The sequence below is a fragment of the Lates calcarifer genome, linkage group LG12, assembly GCF_001640805.2.
Source record: "Lates calcarifer isolate ASB-BC8 linkage group LG12, TLL_Latcal_v3, whole genome shotgun sequence".
NCBI lineage: Eukaryota > Metazoa > Chordata > Actinopteri > Centropomidae > Lates > Lates calcarifer.
The window spans coordinates 5,102,379-5,127,647 of record NC_066844.1 but is presented as its reverse complement, the minus strand read 5'-3'; the positions used below and the strand labels follow the sequence as shown (position 1 = coordinate 5,127,647).

Genomic DNA, 25,269 nt, shown 5'->3' with positions numbered 1-25,269 from the left:
CTGCTGTTAATGCTAATGTTAGCTATGCAGCAATAGCAAGAACTTACATATGGTACTTTTAAACAAAGATATAACAAGTTAATTAGTGAGCTCTAGAGGTTCTTGTAGGCAGATTTTTTTTTAGCCTCTAGAGGTTTCCCTATTTCCAGTCATTATGCTAAGCTATTTGCTTTTGCTGCCACCAAGTGCAAATTGAACCCTGGAGGACTCAAACATCTTATCTGATTCTGTTCATAAAGAAACATGATATGTTTGTGATTTAGCCTGATTAAAATCTGTTACTACTTACCTAATACTGGAGTTCATGTTGTAGAAAATCTCCTTAAAGCATTTGGCCCTAGATCATTATATAGAATAATGGTGTACTTGTAAGCTTCTGTTGCTTGCGTGAATGAAAAAGTGACCTGAAGCTATTCAGATTATAACCACAACTTGCAGAGAAGACTTTGTGTGGTTATGCCTCTATTTGTCCATGTGTTTACTTTGTTGATTATTTATAGCTGCGATGAACACTGCTAATTTTATGTGCATGAAAATATTTGTAATTTTTCCTCTTAACTGTCCATCCATATACATCCAGCTGAAGTCTGATTGTATGAGTGTGTGTTTGGAGGTCAAAACCCAGTCACAGCTGACTCTGTATGTAGGTCTGTGTGTGTTTGTGGTGTGTTGAGCCTCAGGATCAGAGTTAGAGTGAATTAACACTGAAGTAAAATCACGTTACTGTCAGCGGGGGCGTGACGCAAAACCAGACCCTGCTTACACAATCAATAAAAAAAAACAAAAAAACAGAATCCTGTTTAGATAGGAATCCCAACACACACACACATGCATTTCTACAATGCTGCTGCTCCATTGGCTGCTGCTGATCAAGGGATGGGTTGTTGACCAATCAGGAGCATGTGACCAGTGAATATCTTGGCCGATCAGCATCAGCCAGCCACACACTGACTATTCCTCCATCACACACTCACTACTATATATACACACACACAGTCACTTAGTGACTGAAGCTGCTCACTGAAACACACACATTAATTCTGCTTTATTTTCATCCTCATCATCATTGTCGTCGTCTGTCGTCCGTCATCCATCATGCACAGCAAAGAACAGATCAGGTAAGAAAACAAAAAAAATCTATTTTACATCTGTCTTGTGCCTTTTTATAGAAAATGTGTTTTATTGTTGGGCTGTTGTGATGTTTTACTTAAACTTATGAAACTTTTGACCCCTGAAAACAAAGCAGTCTCTACTGTGACCTCTTGTCATTGCATATTTCTGCTGTGACCAGTGTTTTCTTTATTTGAATCATATTCAGAGACCTGAAAAGATTCAATTATTCGGTAATTCACAAGAAATGAAATCAAACATTAGATGAAAGTTTGAAAAGTAATTATAATAAGTAGGAATTTACAGTGTAATTTAGTTGTGTAAACATATAAACTGTATTTACATGTAGCCAGGGTGGAAGAAAATAAGACTATGAGGAATTAGGGAGTAATAACTATTTATTTGGGTATTTTATCTGAAAGGCAACATAGACTATACTAAGTATTTCTGTACCCAGTCTGCAGTGCTATATGTATTTAACCCAAAATGTTTTTAATGATATCATCAGTGTTTGTCAACACAGGAACTCAGGAGTCTCCTGGATAATTTCATCATACTATAGGTTTATGTTCTGACCATATCTATCTCAGCTTTGTGTCTGAGAAGTTTTTTCTGTCAGTTTGGTGAATATCCCTAAATCCTCCAGTACCCTCCCCAGCCTCAGCTGCTGTTGCTATGGATAAGAAAAGGTGACTCAGAGCCGCTGTCACTTCAGAATGTGTTGTCATGGTTACTGTGTAGATTCCAAATCGAAGTGTGATGTTTAGCTGCATCTTTCCTGAAATATTTATTTATGTTATTATCACATTGGTGAATAAAATGTTATCATCATCAGTTAAGACAACAGACAAAACAGTTTTTTCCTGTAATTGATGTGAAGCCATAAAGTGGCTTTGCAAAAGTAGAGCACTCTTTAGACCACATTCCATTTAGAACACATTCTTTGGAAATGTAAACAAGGTTTTTGGTTTCCAAACCATCACCTGCTCCTGTGATAGTGCTCTGCTAGATACCCTCTAGAAAAGGTGTAAATGTAATGCAATGACCTATATATGATGAGTGGCTTTAGGTTGTCATCTCAAGTCACATTTTGAGTATATACATTTTTGTAACTGGCCCTGACCTTCATGGTTTATTCTTGACATGGATAAATAAATGTTTATCTCAAAAGAGACCAGATGCAAAAGCAGCCCGAGCACAGTCATACCTGGTCTGAAAACAATCGGAGGATAATTAGACCTGTTTTAGAGAGTGGTTGATCTGAACAGACACAGAGAGAGAACAGCATCACCCACAGGAGGAAAACACTAGCAATACATGTCACTTAATGATAAGTTATTTCTAATCCAAAAATAATCTCATTTCTCATTCTTTCTTGCAGTCATGACGAGTACCAGAAAACAGCTGACTGGTTGATGTCTCACACGAAGCACCGCCCCCAGGTGGCGATCATCTGTGGGTCTGGACTGGGCATGCTCGCTGACACCCTCAAGTGTCAGGATTCCTTCGCTTATTCTGACATACCAGGCTTCCCTCAGAGCACAGGTACAAGTTCATTACTGACTGACAAGCATCTAAATTATTCTAATTTAAATGCTGGCAGCATAGAGCTGTTTACTATGTGTTTATTCACTTGTATTTTAGACTTGGGCTGACTTCTAAACTCAAATCCCATTAACATCTGACTGCAAATCAAGTTTTATACTTAAGATATTTTAAAGTGTCTGATCATCCCATAAAAAAGATATGGCTGCATACTTACAAAAAATCAGAGGAGGCTCCTCAGATGGAAAGAATCTCTTTAGTCTATACATAAAATTACTTTAGTGTGCAGCCAGTTTTCCTATGAGATGGGGGTGCTGATTTTGGCCACACACACCTGACAATATTTCTGGATTCAAGGCAGTAAACCCTGTCACAACTGTTTCATTTATTGAGTGTTTTCATATATAAATTCAGATACTGCTAGTACTTTTTGTTACAGTTGTGAATGAATGTACATAGGGCATACAGAGTCCAAATATACCATTAGAGCCCACTGTTTTCTACTGAATAGATAAAACTAATTAAGTGTCTGCTGTAAATCTATGTTAGATCTTCAATTAATCATTTGTTTTGATTCATCATTCATGATTTTAGTCTCTAAAAGAACAAACTTGTATTTCTCTTTGGTTTGTTTTATTTTGGTTTTCCAATATGTTTTAAGTTTTCAGATTTATTTTTTTCACCCTTTTTTATCTTAATTTTATTATTTATTTATTTGTTGTGGTGTTCTTAATTCTTCTATGTAGAGACCTGGTCTTATTTAATTTGATTGTGCTGAACTGTTTTATCAGGATTCTTCTATGTAAAACACCCTGTAACTATTTTTGAAAAGTTGTTTATAAATCACGTTTATTACTATTATATAAGTAGAATACAAGACATGCCAGGAATTTGTTTATGGATGGGGAAAACTGACCGTCAGACCACAGCAGATCTTTAGGAGATTCATACTGATTTTAAAATTAATAGGGTTTAAATCTGGCTTAATTTGTACACAGTGTGTCCAGCATTAACAGCACCAATAAAAGATGAAACTGATTACAACATGCATGGATAATAACCGCTAGGATGCATTTAACCTAGCTTAGCACAAAGACTGCAAGCAGAGGGAAACTGCTAGCCTAGCTCCATCAAAAGAGAAACAAATTCCCCTCCAGCTGTCTGATTTACAGGGTGATTTACATGCAACTGTAAGCTTTTTGCAGGTTGATTACCACCACTGCACCTGTCTCTCACTTTAATCCTGACCGTATGTGTGTGTGTGTGTGTGTGTTGCAGTGCAGGGTCATGCAGGTCGACTGGTTTTTGGGGAACTGAAGGGGAAGACGTGCGTGTGCATGCAGGGTCGCTTTCACATGTATGAAGGACACTCACTCTGCAAGGTACATACACACACACACACACACACACACACACACACACACACACAAAGACGTCTCCACTGTACCTGTACCCTTATTGCAAGTACAAGACTGCATCGTTGTCGGTGTTTCCAAATGGAAAGAGTGTATTTATTGTGGTTTTGTGTTTAGAGACTTTAAATGTTACATTCACATACCAACTTCTGATAAGGGAAAAGACATTTTTCCAGACCAAAACTGCACATGAATGCACCATTTCCCACAGTTAACTAACACAATAAATACATTCAGAACAGCAAACAATAGATACAAATAAATTCTATGTAGGGGAAACAGTACACACACACACACACACACACACACACTTACAGTGTAGCTGACTAAAGCAGCTGAGTCACGCAACACTGGTACAACTAATGTACTGTATGCACACATATGACTGTAATCAGCAGCATGAGAATGAGCCTGTAACAGTGTCTGAGTGTGTGTGTGTGTGTGTATGAGTGAGTGTGAGTGTAAGTGTGAGAGAGAGAGAGAGAACCCAGCTCAGGTCATGCATGGGTTTGGTCACATGCAGTCTTTTAGCAGATTGTTCAATGCTGCCATTGTTTTTTTTTTATGTAACACACACATATACAAACACACACATATGCTGAGAATACTTGATTGTCCTCTACCTGGTGCTGCATAGAAACTCAATCACAATAAAACTGCATTATTGATCCCTGATTTTTCCAGTTATTTGAAATTTGATCACACTTAAAGACTGGGATCTAGAGGGATTGTACCTGGAGGGATTAAAAGGGTTCAGCCTTCACCGTTAACAGTAAAGTAATTTGAAAGGAAAAAAACTTAACAACCTTAAAAACCTTAACGTACCGTTCCTGTCCACCTGTGTGTGTCAGACAACATTTCCAGTTCGAGTCTTCAAGCTGTTGGGGGTGGAGACTCTGATTGTGACAAATGCTGCCGGCTCATTGGCGGACGGCCTCCAGCCTGGTGACATCATGATCATCAAAGATCCACGTTAACTTCCCTGGAATGGTCGGTCTGAACCCGCTGTGTGGACCCAATGATGACAAGTAAGACAGATGTGTACATGGATATGTGCTGTTTGTGTTGTTATCACTGTTTGTCTTTTTTATTTGTTGTTGTTCTTCTGTTTTTAATTCAGTTGTTTCTAATGTTTATCTGCTGCACAATTGTGTTTTAACTCAGTTGTCATGGCAAGCATTAATACTGCTGTTTTGTTTCAGTCGTTTAACATATTCTTTGTTGTCTGTTGTCTACAGGTTCGGCCCCCGTTTCCCGGCCATGTCAGGCTGCTATGACAAAGGCCTGCGTTGCCTAGCGATGGAGATCGCCAAGGAGCACGGCGTGGCCAGCCTCATGCAGGAGGGAGTGTACGCAATGGTGGGAGGGCCAAATTTTGAAACCATCGCTGAGGCCAGACTGCTGCATCGACTGGGGGTGGACGCTGTCGGTATGACACACACACAACCATTTACACAGAGTGCGACAAGTCCTGCTAGTGTTCCCCTAGAGACTGCAGTGTTCATTACAGCCACAGTAAATTGTAACCAAATTGGCAAAATAAAATGCTAATTAACATGAATTCATTCCACTGACTACCAATATTTTTTTGAAATATTTCAAGATTTTTTTTAATTTCCTTTTCACCTCTATGCACAAGCGCTCATAAAAACAGCTGGATGAAAACCTTCCTAGTGAGGGATGGATCATGTAAATGGTCAGATACAAAAATGGAAGGATTCATTCAGTCATCCATGTCTTTGTGAATCCCTGTTTTCACATTGTGTTGAAGACAAGGTCGTGAAGTACTGATGGTGATCTGAGTCACTGACAGTGATTCAGCTGTTTGACAGCAAGAATAGAGTCATGGGGTTGATACAGTCTAAAGGTTTCATCCTCTGGAGAACAGGAATTTGATTAGGACATCATCTCTGACAGTCTGAACAGCAGCTCATCAAACTAACCACCAGCAGTAGTAAATATAGTCCTGCAGTGGTGGTCTCACCACAGAGTAGTAACAGTAGAATTATTCACAGTATTATTATCAGTATTATCAATACTGTTGTGACCTGTTGCAGTAACCTCAGGTGTTGTGTGTTAACAGGAATGAGTACGGCTCCCGAGGTCGTTGTGGCGACTCACTGTGGTCTCAGAGTCTTTGGCCTCTCTCTGATCACCAACAAGGTAAAGAGACAGCTGACACACTGATCAATATGTTGATTGGTTGAACCGGTCTGTTGGATTGAAGAATTGAGACCTATAATAAAGCTGCAGGATACAAAGTGACTGATCAACTGATCAATACATTTGGTATACTGGACACGCAGGGGTCAGTTGATCAATGACACATCTACCAGATGTTTGATTGATTGATTTACTGACTGACTGATTATTTCTTGTATGACTGAATAAATTTATTGATTGGCTAACTGACTTACAGGATGATTAATTTCTTGATTTATTGTCAGGCTGTATTATTGGTTGGTTGACTGGTTGATTGACTAGTGACTGACCATTTATTTGATTGACTCATGTGCATCAGGCACTGAAGACTTACCAAGACTCAAACAGCTTGATTGATTGATTGATCTGTGGCAGTTGGTGAAGAGTTATGAATCCTCGAGACAGTGTGTATATGATTGATTTGATTGGTTGTTCAAACGATTGATTATTGATTGATTAATTTGTGTCAGGTGGTGAAGAGTTATGAGGACAAGGACAGTGTGAATCATGAGGGTGTACTGGAGGTTGGCCGGCTGCGTTCTCAAACTGTGCAGCAGCTGGTGACTGAACTGGTCAGCAGGATGGAGATCAATAACAACAATAACACCAATAATGCTGTCTGAACACACACACACACACACACACAAATATTGTGTATATATTTGAATATTGTGTTTACAACATTTTTTTAGAGCTTCCTCCTCTTTTAGTTTCTCATCCTTATTTTGTATCTTTGCTGTAATAAAAACCTTATTTATATCACCATGGTGCCTAATAATTATCTATCAGGGTAAATCTGAATGTAAGTATTCATTTGTGATATTTTATTAATCCTAAAGATTAATTTAATGATGACCACTGTGTTGATGGTGCTTTCATATAAAACAAATATGAGACAAAGATTTTCTTTTTTTCTCTTGTACATTGTTGAGTTATGGAATTTTGTTTTGTAAGAAAAAAACCACTGACTTCTTGATCCATGATAATCTAATTAAACTATGCTGCCAACCTCTTGTTTCCTGTTTGTATTGATTCACAAATCTGCCTCTGAGACATAGGAAACCAAAAGAATGTAAAAATTGATTTTGTAATGACAAATCATGAAATGGCCAATGGATTTTAATACAAATTTCTACACTGGGGGAGTAGCAACACTCATGCATTACTGCAACTAGAATACTGTAGGTCACATGCCCTCGATCTCTTATCAAAGCATAGCCATAAACCAGAGTTATATATGTAACTACAGTTCTGTGTATTGTGAATGACCTCCAGAGACCGTATGATTTCCACCATCTGTGGCATCAGGAATAATGAAACAGAGTGTCCCACGTCACCAACAGTTGATTTCTGGAGGGGACTGATCTACATCAGAGTGAACATGACGCTGACTCGTACCTTGGGGGCATGTAGTGCAAGACAACATCATAGATTGGTTTTGGTCTAGAGGACAGCAATCTGTGACAGAATCAGATAAAGTGACCAAAGTGACTGTATGTACTATATAATTTACCAACAAAAAACACTGGATAAGTGCAGCTATAAAAGACAGGTTTCCTGTGCGAGACAGAAACAGAAATATTCCATGAGTTGATCTCCTGAGAACAGAGCAGAATGTTTTCATTCAAACTTTTTCAAAATGACAGAGGGTTAAACCTTTCTGCTACTTTCTGAACAACAGACTCATTTTCTTCAAACCAACAGGACAGGCAGGTATTTTAAACATATAAATCAATATATGCTTGAGGAATGTTTTACAGTGACTGCTTGTTGTACGTATCACTATGACTTTGCACTAAACCAATGCCAAACAAGTGCTGCTAGCATCCTCTAGAGGCTCTAGTCTTTATTACAGTCACACTGAAAGTATAGAGTTTGTCCTGATGGTGGTGCTGGAGGAGAGGTCAGGGAGTTATTAAAATCTATAGGGTTCCTCCTCTGGAGAGCAGGTTTAGCTCTCCTGGAGTTTTCATTTGTATCACATTTTCCTCAGCAGATGGCGTTTTCCTCCTGGAATTATGAGATATTCAAATATCCATTTTTTCCCCAATAGTTCTTATCCATGGTGGCTTAAAAGTTGAGATCAAAACTCTGTCTGTTTAGGAAGACTGTGTGATACAACTGAAAGCTCCAGAACACCAAGTGGACCTTGTGGTAAGATTACTTTTTCAATTGTCGTATTCAAGTTCACTCTAAACCTTAATTTAAATCTACTTTTTTATTTCCTAGAATAGGTGTCTAGTGTTTAGAAGCAGCAAAACGTGCCCTGCTGTTTAGTATCAGTATGACGATGACCCAGGAGATGACCTACAACCTCTTCTTCGTGTCCCTGGTGATTCTACTGCTGGTTCTGATGGTTCTGCTGCTTACCTGCTGGGTCCTCAGACGCAGTAGAAGCTTGTGAGTTTTGTGCATTAATTCACATTTTCTTTGACAGATTTTCTTTAAATTCTGTGTCAAATGTGCATCGCATTAAGATGGAAACCTGGCTAATGCATGTTGTGGTCCTGTGGGTTCTGGTTCCTCAGAAATTTCACAGAGCTGCAGGTCTCAGCAGGACGACCCGCTCGTATCCTGACCATCAGAACAGAGCCAGACCATGCCCAGCAGCTACTAGACCACCTGCTGGACCGAGTCTTTCTCCAGGTGGAGCAGGGGCCAGAATCTGGAGGAGAACCTGGAGCAGAACCTGGAGGAGAATGTGGATTAGATTCAGATTCTGGACCAGACCAAGGAGCATCAATGGGAGCTTCTTTTCCCAGCCAAGGTAGATTTTCCCCTTTCCTGCACAGTACTTGTCATACAGACTGTAAATATAAACACAGATGAAGAAATTTTTACAAAGTTTTACAGTTTGTGTTTTGTTTTTGTTTGTTTGGTTGGTTGGTTGGTTGGTTGGTTGGTTGGTTGTGGAGAAGTGTGGAGATGGATCACTCTTGTAGGTCGTCCAACAGGTGAGAAAAAATTCACACAGAAATCCAAAAGTAAAAACATACTCAGTGAAATAATAGACAGAGGATGTTTTTAATCTAAATACCTTAATACTGTACTGTATCACATGATTTTCATTGTTAATTTATTTATTTTGGTGAAACTATTTTAATGATAAATATCAATATAACTAATATGAATATGTATGTATTAATAATCACTAATTCACTAGTTCTACTAATTTATTAAGTTTTTATGTTTATTTGACATACCATCATTTTCAAAATCTTTTATTTCTTTATTTTTTAAGCTATTAATGAAGTACTATGATTCATTTTACATTGATTTACTCCCCTCCAGCTGGTCCTCATCCTCCCCCTCAATCCCCTCCCACTGATCAGGATCAAACCAATGACTTTTGCTCTCAGCGGTCAGATGTATTCCATCATGACCCTCTGTCCTCTCAGGGTGCTTCCTGCAGTGCATTCTGGGAGGAGGCAGGGCCACATGATAAGTCACAACTTTAGAGAGAAATAAAAGATTCAACTGTACTTCCTGTGAGGATAAAGAGCTTTTATTTTAATATGAATAACATGTGGGCATAAATATACACAGACTGGCTTCTGAAAGAAGAAGATGTCACATAATGTTGAATATACTGTAAAGTTGTTAGTCCCTCTGCTTGAAAATCTCTAATATTGTGTAAGATTTGTTTTTTATTAGTAATATCATTTTTATATAAATATCTGCCCTTTTTCAAGTTTGAGTTTATTGTTTGAGTTTGAGTTTGAGTTTATTACTTTCATCACTTACTTGACTTATTACTTCTGGATAGAATAAAAACAGCTGAAATTTAGTATCATTCACAGGACCAGAGTGTAAAAAATCTGATAAAACATCTAAAAACTAATACACCATTAACCTGAGCCATTGGTTGCCACTGTAGCAGGGGAGTGTTGCATTTCTTCCAGTGGCCATGTGAGGGCAGCAGGAGTTAATATTCCTCATGATACTACTCTAGCTCCTAGAACTACTATCAGTACAACAACTACTTGTAGGGCTAGTTTTACTGCAAACAGTTCATTGCAACACTTTAGCTGTCTGTTTAATATATTAGAAATCATTTTCAATAAAATTTAAAGACTAGACATTTAAATACATGAATTTACAAATTATAGTAGTAACAGTAATGAAATCACAAGAATAATATCTTAAGCACTTTTACTTGCTTTGCTGTGACATAAATATTGTTAAAGATTCATAAAAGTTACAGTTAAAGTTAGAACACTGTTTTTTGTTGTTGCTGATGTGTGGATGTGATCTATATTTTAAAAAACAATTCAAGAGATTCAAGAGAACTTTATTGTCAGTGTCCCTGATCAGGTGCAGAGTCATTCAGAAATATAAAAATAAAAACACAAAAGTACAAAAATACAAAGAAAAGAATTGTACAATTTACAACACCAGAGAGCGAAAACAAGGGAATGCCATTAGTTATTAATATCAACATGTTGTATGAGGTTTTATACAGGGTTGTATACTCACTGAGCACTTTATTAGAACACCTGGTCACCTGTTTATTGGAAATAGTTTTCTATAGCGACTAAAAATGAACAAAGAAACTCTATCTGAACTGAACTGACTCTCACTGTCAGTCAGTAATATCAGTCCATCTGCAGAGGTAGTGATGAAGCAACTGGTTGTACTAATAAAAGGTTAATAATCAGTGATTGTCTTCTTTGCTTATAACTGAAAGGAACTGTATCTGGCTCACTGGATTGGATTAGGTGATGGTGATCCAGGAGGAAACTCCACCTCTTAAGTCTTAACCTTTTAAACTGAGGGGGTGGATAAAATCTAAACATCTGTGCTGAGTTGAGTTTCAGTGAGAGAGCCCTCACACTGACACAGAGGAAGTGATGTGTGTTTCTCCAGTGTAATCTAATTTTCCATGTCAGCTCATGTGTAAACTATGGAAACTCATATCTGTCAGAAAAAAGTATGAGAATAATATAATAATGTAAATACTCATGGCAAGTCTAAATTATGACTTTCTAAGTATCTGAGTCAAAATTGAGATATAACAAGTAATAATATATGTTTTTAAAAAAAGACATCAAAAATTCTCTTCTTGCTGACATTTTATCTGACGATTAATCGTGAAAAATAATCATCAATTCAGTTGATAATGGCAATAATCATTAGTTGCAGAGCCAAACAACTACTAACAAGTTTATATATATATATATATATATATATATATATATATAGTTCCTTCCCAGATTTTCCAAATGGAGAGAAAGTGAAAAACAGTAAATGGCAGCACAGTGTTAGTTAGCACTAGTAAACTGTATATTCATCATTTACTCCTTCATTTTGTTTACGCCAGTTAGTAAAATTGTTTTGTTTTTGTTTTTTTCAGTTAGTCCTTAATAAGCTAGGTGTCTTTTTCAGTTAGTCCTAAGCTAATATTAGTTAACACTAGTAAAATAGTATCTTCATTATTTAGTTCTTTATAACCTAGTTAGTAAACTGGTATCTTTTTCAGTTAGTCATTCATAAAGTAGCATTAGTTAGTTGGTGTTAGTTAACTGATATCTTTATTTCCCTTAATTATTTCCCTTAACAAGCTAGTTAGTATACTGGTATTTTTTTCAGATAGTCCTTAATAAGCTAGGTATCTTTTTCAACTAGTCCAAAGCTAATGTTACTCTGTTATCATTTAGTTCTTCATAAAGTAGTTTGCGATCTGGCACCATCATCAATTAGACCATCTTCAGGTTAGTAAACTGCCAAATTTTTTTAGTCCTTCAGCTAAAACGGTTTCTATCCATCAGTCCTTCATCAACTAGCAAGTTAACAAACTAGTCCTTCATCAAGATAAGTGCTAAGTTGCAAGTTGGTTATTGGTCCTTCGTATTACTTGTCCTTCATCTGTCAGGAAAATGCATCAGCCACACCAGTCCTTTATTTTCTAGGTATTAGTCAGATATGCTCTATGTATCAGTATCATCTTATATTCATCATATTCTAAGCTTTTATACAATCATGTTCTCTTTGTTTTGGGGGATTTATGTTGATGACCATAAAGCTGTGGGTGTTTAAAAACAAAACAAATATATCATCATGTAATGTTTTTATATGTATCCTGACTGAACTGTTGTATGAAGCCAAACTGTATCTTTTGGGTCACACAGGAAGTGACCAAAATGTTCCCTAAACCAACTCACCCTCCACACTGATAAAACAGCACACACACAGACACAGACACACACACACACACACACACACACACACACACTCCCTCCTCAGATATCTGTTTCTCCTCTGCTGTCGCTCTGACACACACACACAGAGGGAGGTAGATAACTCTGTGATTCCACTGCTGAATTTTTAACGCTGTTGTGGAACTTTTTTTTCCAGGCGGGTTACTGTGGCACCAGGGTACTGTTACACAGAGAGAGACAGGGTTCAGTTCAGTTCTGTTGTTTACTGAGGCTGGACGGAGACGGACTGTTGATGGGGTGCACGGTAAGTTAATCTAGCTCTCTATCTATCCGTCTATCTGTCCATCTATTGCATGTTATGTTTTTTCTGCCTGAATTTTTTATGTCTTTGGTTTCCCTTACCAAAAAAGCATGTGTGAAACTTCTGTTTTCACACAGTAAATTTTATATTTTATAATTCACATTAATTCGGTACATGTGATTTTTTTTCTTATATTTTACATGTAAAAGCTTTAATTTCACATACAATATCACATGTGAACAATATTTTACATTTGTTAATCTAACAGAAAAATAGACATATTTGCCTTTGGAAATTTCACATTAAAACATTCACAATATGAGCAAATTGATTTTCAGAGATTTCACATATAAAATGTAATTTTGATATGTAAAACATAAGTTTCTTGAGGTTTTTAGTTAACCGAAAGCACCTGATGTGGTTCATTAACTCTTTTCCTCCAGCTACCAAGCAGTCATATACTGTGCAACATTTAACATGAGCAAACTGTGACCTTTGACCTAAACAATGTGTGGTGCTTGTAGTTCTGCTGTGGATGAATGAGCTCAAAATTGAAAATATAATTACTGATGATGAACAGCAATTTTGGAGGATCTTGCAGAATTTTGAAGATGTTACTTTTTTTAAATACCAAAAACAAGTCATTGTTATTAATTCAATCACTACCTCCAAAGGCAGGAGCTGTGACCTGGTCTGACTCGCCTTCACCATCACTGAATGTCGCACTTGGCACCTTTAAATACTTGAATTATTTATTGTAGGAGGTTTGTTTGTGCATCTCTTATGCATACGAGAGGTCCATTTAGAGTAACCAGGTTTCCAAACAATGTTCAGTCTAACCAGTTTTTAACAATTCTGAGTCAGTAAATTACATGTGCAGTGACTTCTGAATCCAGCCCCTGTCCACAGTGTTTATTTTAACAGCAGTTTTTGTTTTCATAGAAAATCCAGTATTTCTGTTCTCTAGACACCCAAAAACATCCAAGACTTGCCTTGTGCAGCATATCCCTCGAACTACAAGGAAACATCACAGTGACACAAAACATATTAAAACAAAATCAAAATCAACTTAAATTAGGTGTTAAGCTGCTACTCAAAGAGGAATTTGAGTTTCACACAAAACATACAAAAGAAAGCTTAAGACCAGCACTTAATCCTACAAAGCAGCCACAGACATCAGAATGTAATAAAGGTAAATCACAACTCACTTTACTGATGTGTCACTTACTACAGTAAGTCGTTTTTTCCCCCTTTTTTTGTTCTGAGCTAAGTGGTTTCATCACTTTTCATACCACTGTGACGTTGATTCAGACTGTCTTACGTTCAGAAATATGGTCAGTCTGTGGTTGCACCAAGCTATTACATTTGACACTGTTTATAAGGTAAATAACTCAGGATCCACTTGTCTGAACAACAGAATTGTGACATACACTATTTTAATAAACCTTTATCCAGAGAGTAATCTCCTGTGCGTCACTGCTGATCAACAGCGGTGCATTCAGTCATCGGTAAGTGGAGCTCCAATGATAAAAGCTCCTGATTCAGTCAGTAAAATTGGTGATTCAGTCAGTCTTTTGGTATTTTCAGACAGACTGGAGTTTTTTTTTTTTTTTTTTTACTCAGGTCCCAGCAGGATCAGAGAGTAGAGTCACAGAACTTTCAGAATTCAGAGATGAAAGTTAACTTTTCCTCAGCTCTTCTCTGCAGTAAAGTCATTGCCACCATAGCTTCCTCCTTCCATCAGTGCCAGAAACAGATTGCATGCACGTTGTGGAGGTCAGCGTGTAAAACCAGGCAGGAAATGAGGAGAATGCAGCTGCTCTTTCCATTGGGAAATCATTTTATCTATTCCCTCTTATTTAACAAAGAAGTTTTAGGGGGGGGATACATTTACATGCAGCACAATAATGGCCTTACTGTGCACAGTGTTGCACTTGGGCTTCTGCTGTGAGTTAACACAGCATTTCACTGCCCTCTCTGGTTGAAAGTTTCCAGTCTGTAGCACCTGTAACCACACCAAACAGTGATGTAAAGGTTGATGGCCGCTGTCTTACATTATGGACAGAAAACTTGCTCTCATAGTTTTGTTTCAGCCACAGCAGGCAGCTGTTTTCAGACAAAAAGCTCCATCCAAAAACACTCTGTATTCTACCCACTCAGCACCAAACAGCAGAGAGACACAGTTAGTGACTCACTGTTGAGCATTTCTGAGCATTTAACAGCTAAAGAGCCAGATGTTTTTCTCAGGAGTCGGTAGAGACCAAAAACGGAGCAAAAACAGAGTCAATATAGGACAAAGAAACTCCAAATGAACTCTATTGGTCTGTTAGGGAAAGGATACACATTGTGAAGCAGACTTTATTTTATAACCTGAATTATCCTGTGTCCTTCCTCAGGCCCATCCTGATGCTGTTACCGTAGCAACATGACCCTCAACACCCAGAGAGAGAAGGAGCCCCTGCGGCGGCGAGGTAGCACACCTATTCCTCCTGCCCACTTCTACCAGCACCCGTCCTGGACCCGGGACCCCCAGCTCCCGGGCAGCACTGAAACCCCCAATCCAGACAGGCCCCGTCCCCAACGGACCCACCCTCCTCTCGGACAGTCAGCATCCTACCACCCGGGGGACAAGTCCCTCCACTACCGCGCGCACTGGAGTTCAGACTCGGATGATGACTCACAGAGTGACTCGGACTGTGTTTACAGAGTTGTGTTGCTAGGCGACCACGGGGTTGGAAAGACCAGCCTCGCAGGAATCTTTGCCGGGATCACAGAGAAAGATGAACAACCTGGAGGTGGGGCTAAATGCATGGATGTCTGATTATTAATATTAATACTAAATATAAATAATACAAAAAAATATATATTTGATACTTTTTCTGGTTGATGGTTTTACCTGAATATATCCACATTCTGTGAATGTTCATCTTAACACAGAGTGAGAATCAGTCCTGACAGCAATCACCAACAACAGCAATTATTACATTTATTGCATGGAGAGGAAACAATGCATCTGACTCGTGCAGAGGAAATAGTGAATGTCACATTTGAAGAGAACGACAATAAACTTGAGGGAAGTCAATCTGGTCCTCTTTTCAAATATATGAAAACACACGTTCTTCCTGTTACAGTATCAGCTATTACAGTGGATAGAGTGTGGTATGGACCTTTCCATCTAATTCTCAGGAAGAAAGTGCATTTCCCAAAATACTGAATTCTCTGTTCTCAATATTTATGTCTTAAAAGAACATTATACAGACTTTCTACATTTAGTCCAACTCACTTTCTTGTTTTCTACCATGTTTCTGTAACTGTAACTCTCTAACTCAGTCCTCTGCAGTTCAGTGCTCAGTTTCTGTCTCTGACTTTGTCCTCATATCATGACCTTGACTGACCCAGCATCATTGATCAGCTCCTGTGTCACGTGTTGATTGGCCTGAGGCCATGATTGACAGCCTGTATTGATCCAGTGATAGTCTGACATGGTGTGAGAGAGCAGAGCTTGTCTGCTGTCAGTTTTCAGGTTGACTGGTCACACTCTCTGGTGTACATGTTTTTATTATTCTGTTTGTATGCTCAGAGTCCTGATGCTGCTGTTTGCTTTAAGTTATTAACTGTGCTGTTGTTTGATTGTTTACCAGGTTGTTGTTTGTCTCTTTTTGACCACAGATAGAAAGAGTGGCTATGATTTGTTGCTGGTCCTCCATTTGTTTAGCGTTTTTAGCCACTTTAGCGACATGGCTTTTGGGATAAAATTGGTTGGTTGGTCATTGGTTAAAACAAAATTCAAACATTATATTTTCATTGTACAAAAGTATGCTGATATTAGCAGTTAGATCAAAGCAGGTCTTCTAGTGTTGCTTTAGATCCTTAGCCCTGCTGTTTATTGTTTGTCTTAATTGTTTGTTACAGAGGACACATACGAGCGGACACTGACAGTAGACGGAGAGGAAACCACACTCATTGTCATGGACACCTGGGAGAATGACAAACCGGTACTGTGTGTGTGTGTGTGTGTGTGTGTTGATGAAGTACAGAGCATGAGATGTCTGCTCTGTAATCTGTAATCTCAAGAGCATAAGTGTGCTATATTGATATAACAAAATGCCATTTACCATGAGAACATCTGTTATATTTAAGTTGGATAAACTCGGTTCGAAGGCACATTTTACAGTTTGATCTCTTGAAAACCTGTAATCTTTTAGCATGTGAAGGTTTAATCACAATCAGTGAGAGGTAAAACTATTTAAAAATGGGTGAAATCTGAATTTCCATATAATTCAGTCACACCACTCCATTGCTGACAAAAAAAGCCAAGTGTCCAGATTATTATCATTCATGAATTATAGGTCAGACCTCCTTCACAATAAATGCCTTTTTATGGTTCAACATTAAGAGCTGCTTTCTGTGGAACAGCAGCAAGAAGTGTTTAGTTTACATTAATGGTTAATTAATAGCGATATACTCTATGCCATAGAAGCACCAGAAACCACTGGTGCATGCGAGGTGAAAATGAAAACAGGAACAAAGAAGAAGAAGTGATGTTGTTCTCTTGTTGACTGGGATTAATGGGCTAATGGTCCTGACTGCTGGGAAACACACTTCAGAATCTGCTAAAGATGTGTAGCGGTTTGCTGCCTGGTTCACTGACACTTACTGCCGTCAGAGCCTTTGATTTTATTGGACCTCTGAGGTGGAGAGATGAAAATCATGACTCAAATAATTTTATTTAGTTCCGTTTAAAAGAGTCCTGGTAATTAATTTGTTTCCATTGAGAAATGTGTTGGGATCACCATTCAGTTGTCTCAATCTGAAGGGACTACATCTCCCAACATGCCTGGGAGCTTGTGTAAAGTCCTGCAAGATGATCTGGAGTACATCCAGATTATAGGATGTTTAGGGTCCTCACTCTGTTGCCAGATCAAGCAAACTTAGATGTAGATGTTCATCACATCAGCTTTTTCCAAAGTAGCTTAAGATCTGGATTTAGAAAAAAACTGGTGCAAAGTCCGTTCAAATTCTGCCATCAGTCATTCAGGCTGCATTGTATGTGGTTAGTCAGTCTCAGTTGTTACTGCTTGAGCTGGCTGCTCCACTCTGCTTCAGTAGTATCTGGGTGACAGTGTAGACAGTGCTGCCGTAGTTGGATTCCATCTTTGTTACAAGTGTGGCATGTGTTCACAAGTTATCCAGTCTTTTTCTTAATGTTAAGTGATATGCAGAAAAGAGATGTCTGGAGCTCTCACTTAAGAACTGCTCATCCAAATAAACTCCCAGTCAGGACTGCACTTTTTTGTTAATCCTCAGTAATACACCTGCAAATTTTGAAGTCAATCAGATGAGTAGTTGTTGAGAAAATCGACAGACAGACAGACAGACAGACAGACTGACTGACAGACTGACAGACAGACAGACAGACAGACTGACAGAGTTTCCTCCATATTCCTCTGTGTCTGTGTCTCTCTACTTGTCAGGAGGGGGAGGATGGCTCCTCCCAGGAAGACTGTCTGAAAGTGGGGAGTGCCTATGTCATCGTCTATTCTGTCACCGACCGCTCCACCTTCGACTCTGCCTCTGAGCTCCGCATCACACTGCGACGCACCCGCCAAGCTGAAAACATTCCCATCATCCTTGTGGGCAACAAGAGTGACCTGGTAAGGTCCAGAGAAGTCGCTGTGGAAGGTAGGGGTCAAAGGTCACGTGAGATACATATAGTAGCTTCAGACCCCTTCGGTTTTCTCAAGACCTAAAAGCTTGCAAGAACTGAATCAAGTGTCTGAATACATTTACAAAAGAGAAAAGAGAAATTTCAATTCTTGATTTTGTATAAATTTAATCTACAATACAATAAAATGTGCAAAAAGTGAAGGGGTCTGAAAACATTCTCAAGCAAATGGCCACAAACAAATAACTGGAACGCTAGTTCCAATTTATGCTCTTTCTGTATCTGCCTTTTTCCCAGAGGGCCGAGCATGTGCTGTGGTATTTGACTGTAAGTTCATAGAGACATCGGCGTCTTTGCAGCACAATGTGGCCGAGCTGTTTGAGGGTGTGGTCCGACAGATCCGTCTCCGTCAGGATGGCAGCGAGGCCATCCAGCGCAGACGCTCCATCTACAAACGCAAAGAGAGCATTACCCAGAAGGCTCGGCGATTCCTGGACCGACTGGTGGCGCGCAATAACCAGCGCATGGCGGTCAAAGTGCGATCCAAGAGCTGCCACGACCTGGCCGTCCTCTGAAGACACGGGTCCACCAGGATCATCAGGTTGGATTTTTTTTTAGTCGTTGAAGTTCTCGCTAGTTGTGATATCGAGGACAAAAACAATCAGCAGTGAGCAGAGGCAGTGGATTTTAACATTATCACTGTGATCAGTGTGTGACCAACTCGTTTTCCTGTTTGACCCTTTGGTCTCAACATTTCTGTGACTTTTTCTCCAGATGACATAAATATAAAGAAACCAGACGACTGGGCAGAATCATCACTGTAGGGTTAAAGATGAGAGGATGAGTGTTCAGTGTGTGTATGTGTGTGTGAACAGGTGACTCATTCTCCATGACTGAGGATGTCCTGTAGTTTCCACTGTGTCCACTATGGTGTTCTCCTGAATTTCTACTGTTTTCAGTTCAACACTGTGCAGAATAAAGTCTTAAAGGAACAATCATCTCAAAATCATGTTTTTACACCAAATCAGATACCACTGCGATATAAATGTGGATTTCATCTCCATTTGTTTCATTACTTTTCTTTTTTTTTCTGTTGTGGTTGTTTTGCTTGTTTTTGTCATTTACAACTGACCATTCACTAACCCCCTCCCCTGAACAGCAATTGGCCGATCATAGCCTAGAACCTGTACCTGGACACAGCAGGTGTGTCACACTTTGTGTTGAAGCAGTGTTTGTGGAGCTGTAGTAAGAGCGATACAAAAAGTAAGGAAAGTGCTGTCTTCTCAAGGGTTTCAGAAGAGCAGAAGTATGAGGAATGGATGAAACGCTGTTCTCTAATGTAAACTGCTGATGTTAGCATGTTGCGCACTCCCAACAGTTGCATCTGAAGCCGAGAGTTAGCATATCAAAAGCCAACTACATTATATTGTGGGGTCACAGTTTACGTTTAGCACTGTCTTTGAAGCACAGTATATGTGTAGTCATGTACAGTTCTGACTAAACTAAAATCAAGGACACACTGTTTGAAAATTTGTGTGGTAAATGTCATTGTAAACTGAATATGTGCCATGCATGGAGTGGAAGGCTTGCTTGACAGGTGTAGCACCAGTAGCTTTTTTTATTATTATTATTTAGAATTGTTTGATTTTTCATAGTCTGTTGGTTGTATTGATGTGATTCATCTGTGTGCTCACTTTTTAATTATTTTATTTACTTTTGTTTTTCATCTAATTTAATGTTAAATTATGAATTTGATCTCATTTTTTGTTTGTTTTGTTCAGTTATAATCTCCTGTCTGCAGGAGCCACAGGGATCAAACCTCTGTGATCCAGTTCACATAAATACTCTCAGGTCGGCATGTCAACCCCCCTCCCCCCCGGGCCTCCTGGATGTTTACTGTTGCCATGGTGACCTGTGGACCGTTAGAATCCAGTTGAAGAAGAGACTGTTTACCCAGCGGTTGTCATGGCGACATGGTAGCATGTTGATACCCCTGTGTGGTTGACAAAAAACAGGCTGAGTGTTTGGCTGATGGATGGGACAGGGTCTTACAACTGGACTTCTCTGCCCTGAGTTTAGCCTCTCAGGCTGCATACAGTCCCTGTCTGCTGGGAACCGTACAGCCTGACTGAATTAATTAATGTTAGTATGCTAATATTTGCTAATAAGTAGTAAACATTCTGATTTTGCCCTGATAATGTTTTTAATTAACAATTGAATTTCATGGCAATCCATTCAATAGTTGTTGAGATCTTTCACTCAAAACCACAATGTCTGTCTGCTGGTGGTGCCAGAGGAAAACTCAGGTGATCACCTAAGTCACTGAACCAGTTATTCATTTTTTATTTTGATAAGAAGTGAAGAGAAGTGAAGCCAAGCTGCTGTGAAATAACAACAAACCACAGTGTATCTAGAAACCACATCAGGCAGACTGGTTGTCCTAGATTTTACTGATCAAATACCCTATCTATTTATTGATCAGGCATTCTGGTGGCATGCTCACTCACACTGTGGCTGTACAGGGACAGTAGATGGAGGAGGAGTGTTGAACATCGATTTGATGAGGGTAATGGAAAGAATGCATGACTCTACTCAACCCGGATGACACACACACACACACACACACACACACACACACACACACACATACACACTCACAGACACACAGAGTGATGTGTAAACATCCTCTTAGTGGAGGAGGACCAGAGGCTCAGAGCTGTGAGTTCAGCCCCCTCCTGAATCTGTTATGAACAGAGACATCAGGGAAACTGAAAAATTTGCTTCAGAGTTTCCTCTCAGAGATGTTAAAATTGTGGAGAAGATATGATAAAGGCTGATTTTTACATTAACTGATGATAATGTTGGACCTTCTGGACCTGGACCTTCTTCTTGCTCTTCTGTAGTTTTATTTCCAGCAGTGTAGATGAAATGACAGCATTCAGCTGTTGTAAGGCTAAGATGAACTATTGGCTCAACAGAGGTCTAGGTTAATGGACATCAGCAGTTGATGACATTTACCTCATGCTGATACAAATTATAATTTGACTGTGTCTGTTCAAGGCTGAAAAACTGGTAGTGCAGTCAATTGGGCTTATTAGAAATTTGAATTTGTAATCACTACAAATTTTTAATTTGACAAAAGGAGCTCATAATTTCCATTAATCTTGTGTGACTATCAGGCTAGCAGCGGTGTAACTACTGAATGTTCGTGTCTTAGCTCCAGGGTAAAAGATTTAAAACCTGCAGTGTGGAACTGTTGTCTCCCCTTCTGGCAATGACAGTAATAATTAATCTGTGTGTCCTCCCTGTAATCTCTCCTCTGAACCGCTCTGAACTCTGAGTTTTTTTGTTTGTTTATTTGTTTGTTTGTTTTACCTGGAGCATCAGAAACTTTTCTTGGACATTTCCTAGGTTTTTTCCCCCATAGGCTCCTTTATACTTCTAGTTGCTGAAGCCTACTCCTCAAGCCTGGCAAACCAATCACTGCTGGTTGATGTAAAACGCATCACTACTGGTGCACCAGAGCAGGACTAAAACTCTGGTATAATGTGAATTCAGAGAGATTTACCTGACGCTGACAGGTTCAATCATCATTGTGTGAGCTCATTTGGCAGCGAGCACTTGAATGTAACAGACATTCTATGTTAAAGTCCAGCTGGTGCAGTTTGTTTGTGGTATGAAGGTAAAACAGACCAAGCAGAGACAACCAGAGGTGTCTCTGTTCATCACTGTTTAAGGCTGCAACAACCTTTACCAATAAGGTAGGACAGCTTGTATGAAGCCAAGAGGTGAAACTCAGGGAAATTTAAGAGTGTGTTAAGCAGTTGCTGCTGCTCCTTAAGCTCACAGTGAAGACTGAAGGCATTCACATTTTTTATCACGTCAGATTTTGTCTCACCCAGACTATAGGACGACAGTGTAAGAAAATCAACCTGAAACTATGTAAGTGAGGGCGTCCTCCAAAAGCCTTTTTGAATTATGAACATGAAATTTACTTAATAAGATTAAAAGCTTAACATTAATAGGTTGACAGTGGTATTGGTATTGTTGTATTTATCTCAGGTAAAGATATTGCAAAGTAAGTTCTCCCATTCAAAACATAAAAAAACATAAAATGTCTTTTCAAACACAGTAAACATCATGACTGACCAGCTCTCTCCTCATCAGAAAACCCTATAAACAGGTCATTTCTGAGCTGTAAACCAACGTGAGAGCCTCAGACTGAGTGAGAGAAGCTCTGTAGTATCTGTGAACTCACTGTCACTGACCTGAACATTATTCTAAAGGACATTTCAAACATTTCAGCCCCTTTGAGGTGCGTTTGAATTACAGACACAGAGGAGAGAAGACAGAAATCAAACACCCCCCTCTGTGTTTATTTAAACTGTACAGTTTCCTCTCTGTCTGTCTCTGGTTCAGTTTTCAGACCTCAGTACTGTAACTCTGCCTCTTTATTCACACACTCACACACACTCTGACACTGCCAAGATGTGCAGGAATGTAAACTGAAGAGGTTCTGGCAGCGGGAAGAGTGTGTTTGATTCTGTGTCAGAGTCTGGCTCCCCCTGCTGGCTGAATGCTCTCAGCTCAGTGTCTTTATTTACTTATTTATTTTACAGTTTTTTCTTGTTTAAAACCCACAAGAAATTCAGTCCTGAACTTTACACCTCAAATGACAGTTAGGTTAGTATCGGTGTATTAGTCAATCACTCTAAGGACTTTTTTTTTCTTGTTTGTCATGGTTGTTTGATTTCTTCAGCAGCCACCCTCACATCTGATTCCTCCACTCCTTAGTGTCCTGTGTCAACCGAGATAATTTCTTGTGATTGTGACACTCTGATCGTGTTTTAACAGGTGAGAACAAGCTTAAATGCTGTGGAAATATCCTCAGAATGGAAGATTTGTTTGAATATTTTTGGAATGTGGTTGTTGTATACACAGCTGCAGTTAGAGCAATAACCACATCCACAGCCTCCACATCTGTAGAGGTTACTATGATCATGAATGAACAAACCAGTGAAGTCTGAGCATATTTCAACCCTTTTTTCTCATCATAGTCATCACTGTATGAAGCTTTCACTTCAAGGTTTCACAACATTTTTTCTGTCACAGTTCCAGGTCTTTATTACGTCTGAGTGGAAAACAAAAACGCAATACTCGGTTGTGTAAAAAAGGTCATTTCTAGAAAACAGGGATGTATAATGAGACAGAATGATGGTATCACTGTATTTCATTATAAAAGGAAATCAAATAATAGCCCATTTTGCAATACAGAGATGGCATAATGCAACATGAGAGACTTAAAGTTACAATCCGTAGATATGAAAAGCTAATGCCTGAGTATTGAACTGAAAATTGGATCAGAGCCTGCTATCATGCTCAAACTGAGGTAAACTAAAGAACATGGCAATGGTGACATCTTCTCAACTTCCTGTCCAAAATTGTAATTGCTCAATTTTAACTCATCGTATTTCCTAACTTGAATCTTTACTTAGATAGATCCTAGCAGAAAGGTACCTTATATCCCAGGCCAGATAAAACTGTTCCCAGAATCCCAGTCTACTGTGTCTCAGCTGGTTTGGACTAATATGTACTGTGGTAAAATGCACTATACTACAGCACAGCATGACCTGACCTGATGAGAGCTTTAAGCTATATCCACACTAACATATATTAGTTTTAAAAGTGTCACTGTTGCTACGTTTACACCTGGTGTACACACTACTCTGAGTTTTCCAGCCCCTGAGACGGACCTGGTTTTAGTTTGAAAACTCTGGGGTTGTGTTTTAGTCTGGACAGACAGTAACGATGACTCAAAGGTGCACGTTTGTCTCCTGACTGGTTCTTATCAGCCTTGACAGGGGCCTCGACTACCAGTGTTGAAATCATGGATAATGAATCACAAATGTCGCTGGCCTTGGTGTCTTTGCTAGCAGCTGTTGTGCAGTTACATTCTTACTCTTCACCACTGCTGTTTCTGCAACTAAGCAGCCAGCTGCAGAGTGGACAATCTACTTCCTGTTTATGCTCACATACATGCCCAGTGTTCATGAATGGTTATGTGATATGCGTTTTCAGGTGTTTTTTCAGATCGTTTTTGTTTTAAAACAGCGTTTTAAAATTAAAACATGTTTGTGTGGATGTCGCCCTCCTGCTTCATTACCTGATCTACCTGCCCTGCCTGGGGCCTGGTACACTTTTTCTGCCCTAGGGCCTCATAATAAGTTACTCCAGCCCTGTCAATATGCTCCTTTGTAAAATATGAACATTTTCAACCCCCGCTTCTCTCTTATCTTTCATTCACACAGGTTCAGACCAGACCCTCTCCCCTGACATTTGTCAGGATCTTCTGAGCAGCTGCTTCCTGTTGACCTGTGAAATATTTACCTTCAGGAGACGTAAACTGCCTGAGCATGTCAGACAGAAGTAGAACAGCTCTGGGCCTATTACACTGACATTAAAGGACCAGTCATGTTTTCTGGCATAGTTGCAGCATCTCTGCTGCATGGTGGGGCAGTCAGAGATGCTGCAAAAATACTTCTGAAACCAGTTTCCTGTTCACATCTCTATCTACACATGTTCAATAAACAATATGAGTTAGTTGCTCAGTAAATTTTCTACTGTTTGCATATTTTTCTCGTGTTTTTTATTCACCCCATGTGCACTCTTTCTCATTTTATCTCATCAGCTCTGTAATCAAATCCAGATGAGGCGTGGCCGACATTCCCTGCAGTTTAATAGCGTCAATCTGCTGTAGGTTACAAATGTGTCCTTCAAAATAAAAGCATACCATCACGTTCATTTACATTTACCTCACTGTAATAAAATGTCTTTTGAATGGGCGCATTGTGCAGCCAAGAAAAAAACAAACAA

At 39.2% G+C, this 25,269-nt stretch overlaps 2 protein-coding genes across 3 annotated transcripts; both read left to right on the top strand.

The window, feature by feature from the left end:
* The first annotated feature begins 924 nt into the window (after positions 1-924).
* pnp4a (purine nucleoside phosphorylase 4a) lies at positions 925-7,282 on the top strand. Its single transcript, XM_018679865.2, is given in 8 exon segments — positions 925-1,118; positions 2,492-2,655; positions 3,934-4,037; positions 4,922-5,038; positions 5,040-5,098; positions 5,309-5,499; positions 6,154-6,233; positions 6,743-7,282. Coding segments are annotated over 8 exon segments (891 nt in total). The 5' UTR covers positions 925-1,095; the 3' UTR covers positions 6,896-7,282.
* A 5,196-nt stretch (positions 7,283-12,478) lies between these two features.
* Positions 12,479-25,019, top strand: rem1 (RAS (RAD and GEM)-like GTP-binding 1). 2 transcript variants are annotated; one of them, XM_018679950.2, is made up of 6 exons: positions 12,479-12,734; positions 15,128-15,526; positions 16,644-16,726; positions 18,206-18,413; positions 18,694-18,997; positions 24,705-25,019. In XM_018679950.2, exons 2-5 carry the CDS (start codon positions 15,157-15,159, stop codon positions 18,969-18,971), a joined length of 939 nt encoding a protein of 312 aa, XP_018535466.1. In that variant the 5' UTR covers positions 12,479-12,734; positions 15,128-15,156; the 3' UTR covers positions 18,972-18,997; positions 24,705-25,019. The 2 variants fall into 2 exon arrangements, with proteins under 2 accessions (XP_018535466.1, XP_018535458.1); XM_018679942.2 differs by lacking the exon at positions 24,705-25,019 and having other exon boundaries at positions 18,694-19,391.
* Positions 25,020-25,269: the final 250 nt, after the last annotated feature.